A 7119-nucleotide genomic window follows, 5' to 3' on the forward strand; every position below is an offset into this window, starting at 1 on the left:
AATATAGGAGCATTGCATAGCTGGAGGGCTCTGTGTCCCCTGTCCCTTCCAGCCCAAGGAGGGTGTCTCCTCCACCCCCAGCCCCCATGGGCTGCTCTCCCTGCAAGAGGCACTGGGGCATCACTCCTGCCTTGCTCTCGCACCGCACCGCTGTGCCCACCAGCCAGGGTCTCTCGCTTTTGCATTTCAGGGCTACCCAGGCGACGAGGGGCCAGAAGGACCCCAGGGCCCCCAAGGACCCTATGTGAGTATTAGCTCAAAGGTTTCGGGGTGCCGGTGCTCCCCGTTTGGCCCCCGCAGGTACCACTGTGCAACCCACCTCTGTGAACCACCAAAGCAGAGACCCATTTAAAACGACTGAAGTTCCTAGGTGTTTCATCCATCTGTCGTTCATCCATCTCATCTTGCCTTCTCCTCCCAAATTAGCATCCCAGCAGCGCACGTGCAGTCAGGCAAATCACATAATTTCCAATATGTTGTTCTAGAGGCCAAATAATTCCCTTCCAGTTAAGTGTCTGATGCCTGGCAGTGCTGAGCGCTTGCAGAGGACTGTCCCCACGTTCCCAGAGAACTGCCATGGCTGGAGGGACCGGCTGCACTGCAGCAGCTGGCATTGGCCAAAAAAACCTACTCAAATATTTGTTTTAATTACTGGAAATGTTTTTTTTCTCTATTTAAAATAAATAACCCGGCTTTGGAAACTTCACAAAACAAAGCCGGGACGTTGTGCAATCAGCCAGGGGACCTGAACTGCATTTTTAACGGGGTTTGCTGAGGGATCCTCCTGAAAGCAAAAATCAAAGATCTGATGAGAAATGACTCAAAGTTTCTAAAACTGCCTGAAATTCTCAGAATCCTTGCAGCAACCTAGGTTGTGGCGAGGTCCCTCCTTGCCCGGGAGCTGACGGGAGCAGCTCAGCCTCAGGGTGATGCGGTACCGCATTGCTTCTCTCTTAGGGCATCCCAGGGCTGAAGGGCGTGAAAGGAGACCCTGGACCAAAAGGACACAAGGTAGGGGACATGCACCGGGCGCTTGAGCCCCGGGCACAGCGGGGACTGCGGGCACAGGGTAGCATTTAATTTGCTGGGTGCAATCACTTATTCCCCTCTTCTTGAACCCTGATCGCTGCAGCATCCTTCGGTGGGGGTTGACCACTGTGTCCCCAGGCGCTGGGAGATGGGACCTTTAGACTTTCTCCAAAACCAGGTCCTTTTCCAGCCTCTCCATCCTCCTGGAGTTGCAAGCAGCAGCGTGTACGGTCTTTTAATCCCCTGCTTTCAGCGTTGACGCTGACACAGCACAGGCGCGTACCTCCTCTGTGCCATTACTGATGAGCTAATGGATCCAACCTTGGCCTGAGAAGCCAAGCACGTCCTCATGGTCCCATCTGTCAGCCACAAGGCTGTAAATAAGAGTGACAAGCAGTCCCTGGCGGCGGGTAGTTGCTCGCATCCTTCAGGAAAATGAAACCCCGGTAATAAATAAAGCTTTAAATTTATTGCAAGCTAAATGAGCAATGGCAGAAGCTAAAGTCCAGGGCGTTCAGCAAGGCCAGAGCCTGGGAGAACAGGCAGAGGGGAGGCTGCAGGCAGCTGCTGTGCTGAGGTTTCTTCCCCTGCTCCGCCAGGTCTCAGCACACAAGAAATCTTCTTTATTTTCTCAAAGTGTTTCCTGGGAACTTCCAGGTTTTCTTGAATGTTATTTTAGTCTGGGATAAAATACTTTCAGTTTGCCTTTGCAGCTGAGCAGGGGAGGCAGACGCTCCATCACGCCTCCTCCGTCCCCAGCAATACGGGTACAGTAGTTCTACCAAATCAAAAGGGGTTTTTTTCAGAAATTTTGCGGCCAGCCGTAACTGGGAGTTTCCCATTTCCAGCCGCTTGCTGGAGGCCAGGAGATGTTTGGCCTGGGGAAATGTCCCCAGACAGGTATCTCCTGCCAGGGCCAGGCAGCAAACAAAACCTCTGTTGCCTACCTGATGAAATACCACTGATGGAGTAACGAGAGCAGGGTTCCTGATGTCCACCCACTGGGGCAGAGCCCCCCCCCCCCCCCCCCCCCCCCCCCCCGGCGGGTGTCCCGGGGGAGTTTCTACCCTCCTCTTTGCCACCAAATCTTTCCCTGACTCTCTCCTAGGGCGAGAAGGGCAGCATGGGCAACCTGGGCCAGCAAGGGGACGATGGCTTCAAGGTGCGTGAAGGGTTTTGCTCTTTTCCTCCCTCCCCTTGGTCCCTTGTCATCCTGTGTGACACCCTGCCACATCTCCTAGGGCAAGCCAGGACCCCATGGCATCCCCGGGAGTCCGGGACCCAAGGGACAGCAGGTAAGGGCAGGGTGGAGGGGAATGGGAGGAACCAAGATGAGTATTTGGGGTGAATTCCTCATCTTTCCATGCAAAATCCACCTGGGGAAGGGGCTGGCTTGTAGAAGGACATAGGGCTGGGGGATGCCCCGTGCAGCACCCTGACCTCCTCCGGTGTCTTTGCAGGGTAACATTGGCCCCCCCGGCCCACGGGGACACCCCGGCTTCCCCGGGATGCCGGTGAGTCCTTCTCCCTCCTGGCAGGTTTGGGGTTCACTCCTGGTCCCGCAGGAGCTATGCTGGGATGCGGCTTCGATCCCACCCGCATCCCTCTTAGCTGGGTCTTGTCCTTCTCTTCCAGGGCTTGTCCGGACCCAAAGTAAGTAGGGGGGAGAGCCTGGAGCCGGGCTCAGCCCTGCTGCGGGGCACCCTCCCCTCCTGTCCTCTCCCTGGGGTGCAGGGTGGCCCCATGGGGCACCCCGGGTGCTGCTTGGCACAGCAGCATCTCGCCACCTTGCTTTGCTTCTCTCCTTCGGCAGGGGCTGAAAGGCCTCCCAGGGCTGCTGGGACCCAGGGGCACGCCGGGCCTGCCGGTAAGCGGAGCCACTAATGTCCCTCATGCCAAAATTTGTGTCCTTTGCTCCCCCAAATTTGGCAGTGAGGTCCTACCATGCCATGCCACGGGGATGGCTGGCTGCTGGCGCCATTGGAGGAGCTGCGAGCGTGGCGGGGGGCTCATGGGCAGCAGCCAGCGTCACCAGCATTGTCATTGCCACCCAGGGTCTCACCGGCCCCCCTGGTCCCAGCGGACCCACGCTGATGCTGTCCAGGGAGGAGATGCAGGTGAGTGCATTGGAGAGGCGATGCTGCGTGGGGGCGAGGGGTTTCCATCCCCGCTTTGGCGGGTGCCACCCTGGGGGGAAGGGGCTGACAGTGATGCTGTCCCATGTCCCACTGCTCCTGAGGTCCTCTGTCTACAAGTACCAAGGTCCTTGCACAAAGAGCAAGCAGAGATGGTTAATCCCTCTCCCATCATGCTTGTCCCTGTCCCCTGCATGTCCCATCCCATCCTTGAGCACCTGGTGATGCTCCTGGCCAAAATAAGAGGGGGGGCTAATGCCAGCTAGGTTATATCCCCCGCTTTCTCTTTCAGCACCTAATTTATCCCTCCAACCACCTGAATTACACTGTGGTCTGGGCTCTGCTGGACACCCTGAGACAGGAGCTGCAAGCCCTCGTCGAGCATCCCAACGGCACCAAAACCAACCCGGCAGCCACCTGCAAGGAGCTGCTGCTGGCTCACCCCAGCCTGCCTGACGGTACTGGGGTGCACAAGGGGTCCCCCCACATCAGACCCAGATCCAGCCAGCCCTCTGTCCCGGCGTGGGGAGGGCTGGCCAGATCCAGGGCCAACACAGGGGGACGGGCAGGTCTTTGCAATTAAGAAGGGATGAGGATTTGGGGGATGAGCTCAGCTGGGTTTCATGGGCATCCCTGGAGCAACAGGATGGCAGCCAGGCTGCATTCCAGGAGGATGGAGGTTGCAGCCGGGGATGTGCCACGAGCTGAGCTGGGATGGCACCACGTGGCACGGTCCCTGTGCCGAAAACCGGGTGCCAGGAGCTCCCCTCTGCCTCCCTCCAGGGCAATACTACATTGACCCCAACCAGGGCAGCCCCCAGGATGCACTGGTGGCCTTCTGCAACTTCACGGCAGGGGGAGAGACCTGCATAGCCCCCGTCCACAACCAGGTATGGGGTGGCTTTCGTGGGGCACCTCCAGCCCTGCATTACTGCTCAGGATGGGCGAGGATAGGGGGTTGGCGTGGCTGGAGAGGGACAGTGTGGCCGGTCCCTTGCCGTGGTGACCGCTGCCGTCACAGGGAGCTGTTGGAGCAGTTTGGGGTGAGGATCCTGGTCACAGCGTGTGACCGGGCTTCAGGGACAAGTCATGCACATAGGCTGGTATGGCTGGATCCTTGTCCTTCTGGTGCCACCGTCCCCCGCTGGGACAGCATGACATGGTTCCCCCCTCCCTGCAGGTCCCCATCAAGGCTTGGCTGAGCACCTACGCCTCTGAGGACACCTTCGAATGGTTCAGCGCCCTGCCCGGGGGCTTCCTGGTGGGTACCCGGCCGGGACAGCTGAGGGGACAGAAGCCCATCTCATGGGGTTGGGGGTCTCCTAGTGCCTGTCCCGCTGCAGTGGGAAGTGGGACACAACATCTCCCTCTGCAAGAAAATCCAAACCGGTGCTTTAGCAGAGAGCTGAATCCTGCCCAGTTTTCGACACAGACCCCTCCAAGCAGCCCCCACTACCCGCTTTTCTCTCTCGTTGCCCCTGCAGCTGGAATACGCAGGGGCCAGCCCGGTGCAGCTCCGCTTCCTCCGCCTGCACAGCCGCCTGGCCACCCAGAAGGTCTCCTACTCCTGCAGACCGGCCCCCGAGCAGGGCCAGCCCCAGCCAGAGAAGGAAATCCGCTTCCTGGCCGACTCCCGGGAGCAGAGCTATGCAGCCAGCCTGCAAGGCTGCGTGGTAAGCTTGGCCGTGGCCGGACGCTTTTCTCTGCCTGGAAGAGCCCCTCGACATTTGCAGAGCCCCTCGGCACGTGTTTGAATCACCGGGGTTTGGGATAGACCTGGGGAATGAGGCTTCAGACGGTGGGATGGGGATGGAGAGCATCCTCTCCCCGGGCCCAAGGAGCTGCCCCGGTCTTAGGGAGCAGGCTGGGATGTGGCAGGGGACGGGGTGTGCTCCAGGGGACACAGGGGAGGCCACCTCCCTGGAGAAGCCATGCAGGGCTGGAGACCTGGCTCCTGCGGGGCTACTGGGTGAATCAAGGAGCAACCGGAGCAGCGAAGGGGACAGCGGGTGCTTCGAGAGGGTCCTTCAGTGCCGCTCAGCTGCTCCCGGTGCTCATTTCAGCTGGACAACGAGTCCTCCATCACTGACACCATCTTCCAGTTCACCACGGAGGAGCTCTCCCTGCTGCCCCTGCGGGACCTGGCCGTCTTTCACAACGGTGACGCCTTGCACCAGTTTGGTTTCACAGTCGGACCAGTTTGCTTCAGCTGAAACCGGTGACACCCAAACCGAGCCGGCCGGTTCCCTCCCCGCCCTAGAACTGTCCCGCTGGGGACGTGTGCGGAGGCGGGGGGTGGCACAGGGCTCCCACCTGCTCCCCGGAGCTGCTGGTCCTCTTTTTGAGATACGTGTTTGTAGCTGCATTATGCCACGGACTACACTTCCTTCTGGAGTAGAAGAATATTGTTTACAAAAGTCATTTCTCTATAAATTATATATATTATATATATATGAGAAGGTGCTAATTTAATGACTGACTGGGAACTGTCTGCTAAAGAAAAAAAAAACCCAAAAGGCAAAAATACTGCCAGCTTGGGAGAAGGGGAAGGCAAGGGGCTTTTCTTTGCCTCGGTCAAGTGCACAAATGCTTGGAGCCTCGTCCCCCCGGGACTGGGCTGAGAAGCAGCACTGGAGGGCCCTGGCAGCCCCGGCGGGCAGGTCTGTGCCGTGCTGCCTGCTCTCCGCAGAGCAAAGTGACTGCGAGCTGCTGCCCTCAGCGGTTCCGAGCCACCATGACTCCAGCCCAGCCAGGCATCAGGGGCTGAAAAGGGGTGAAGAAAGCAAAACCCTCCAAGTCCTGCCTCTGTTTTGGGTCTGCAACTCATGCAGGGGTCAGAGGGGCTTAAGTGGTCTAGAGCTGGGTGCTATAGCAAGACCGTGCTACAAGGCAGCATTGCCCTGGTCGGGCAGGGGCAGGGATTTAAGCCGTTTGGCTCCCGTGCTGAAGCACTGTTAACTTACCACTTTATTTCTCTTGTTCCCAGCAGTGTTTCCCTTGCCTCTAACCGTCCCGCTATCGCCGGGCTGCTTGGCCCCAGGCGGGTATGGGTGAGTCCCAAGGGCAGACGGCACCTGAGCCATAGCTGTATTACCAGCACCCCCATTTCTCTGGTGCACAACCCAAAAATCCCCAAATCTCAGCTGGCTTTGTGCTGTACCACTGGCTTTCTCAGCACCCTTCACTGCTCGAGCTCTCACACGGAGCTTGCCCGCCTTGCCTTGCAGCACGTGTGCCCAGGCCGCCTGCGTCGTGTCCAGATGCCAGCGCCGAGGCTGGGCATCGATGCTGATGCCAGCGGAACAGTGCGGCAGCTGGGCCGGACCCTGCACCGCGGGCCAAGGAGAGCAGGAGGCACAGCCCTTCCAGGGGGCACAGTTCCTAGAGAGCGCTTTAAGCAATGCTACATCGCGGCGTGTGCAAGCCGCAGGGCTCGGTCCCTGGCGTAGCATCTTTTCGTAGGGTGCAGTAGCTGACCCTGCTGTGCTCCGTGTGTCACCAGCCGGCTGGCCAAAGGGGACACAGGGCCGTGCCCAGCCAACACCCACCTCCAGGCAGGCGCTGAGCGCCTTGAAAAGGGTTTTTCTGCTCTGGCATTTAATTTCTGCTTGCTGTGATACTCTGGTTGTCGTGTGGGGCACCCCTCTGTAAAACCACCCCCGGCTCTGGCCTGCGAGGGCGTGATGCCAGTCCTGGCCCTGCCCGTGGGCCTTTCCTCCCCCCAGAGCTGCCCCCACCCCTGCGAGAACCCCCCGGCGATGTCCCCTTGCCCGCGGCCAGCCATGGGGCCATGCAGGTGCATCACCGCGGGTGCAGCCAAAACCCCAATCCCTGCCATGCAGAGCCCTCCCTTCCCTGCAGGGAGGTGAAAGGGGAAGAGGAGTCGTTTGCGGCCGGGCTGGCCGGGGAGCAGGCGGGTAGACCCTATGGATTGCAAAGGGAAAATTAAATTAAA

At 59.2% G+C, this 7119-nt stretch overlaps 1 protein-coding gene across 1 annotated transcript in view; it reads left to right on the forward strand.

The window, feature by feature from the left end:
* Window positions 1-5377, forward strand: part of LOC109279541 (collagen alpha-1(I) chain-like) — a 65184-nt gene extending 59807 nt beyond the window's left edge. Inside the window, exons 56-68 of the mRNA XM_019472844.1 lie at window positions 191-244; window positions 958-1011; window positions 2138-2191; window positions 2271-2324; window positions 2490-2543; window positions 2665-2682; window positions 2843-2896; window positions 3084-3146; window positions 3457-3622; window positions 3948-4054; window positions 4345-4425; window positions 4649-4837; window positions 5228-5377. Coding sequence (XP_019328389.1) covers window positions 191-244; window positions 958-1011; window positions 2138-2191; window positions 2271-2324; window positions 2490-2543; window positions 2665-2682; window positions 2843-2896; window positions 3084-3146; window positions 3457-3622; window positions 3948-4054; window positions 4345-4425; window positions 4649-4837; window positions 5228-5377 — 1098 coding nt within the window. The remainder of the gene's footprint in view (window positions 1-190; window positions 245-957; window positions 1012-2137; window positions 2192-2270; window positions 2325-2489; window positions 2544-2664; window positions 2683-2842; window positions 2897-3083; window positions 3147-3456; window positions 3623-3947; window positions 4055-4344; window positions 4426-4648; window positions 4838-5227) is intronic.
* Window positions 5378-7119: the final 1742 nt, after the last annotated feature.

The sequence above is a fragment of the Aptenodytes forsteri genome, unplaced genomic scaffold, assembly GCF_000699145.1.
Source record: "Aptenodytes forsteri isolate BGI_AS27 unplaced genomic scaffold, ASM69914v1 Scaffold325, whole genome shotgun sequence".
NCBI lineage: Eukaryota > Metazoa > Chordata > Aves > Sphenisciformes > Spheniscidae > Aptenodytes > Aptenodytes forsteri.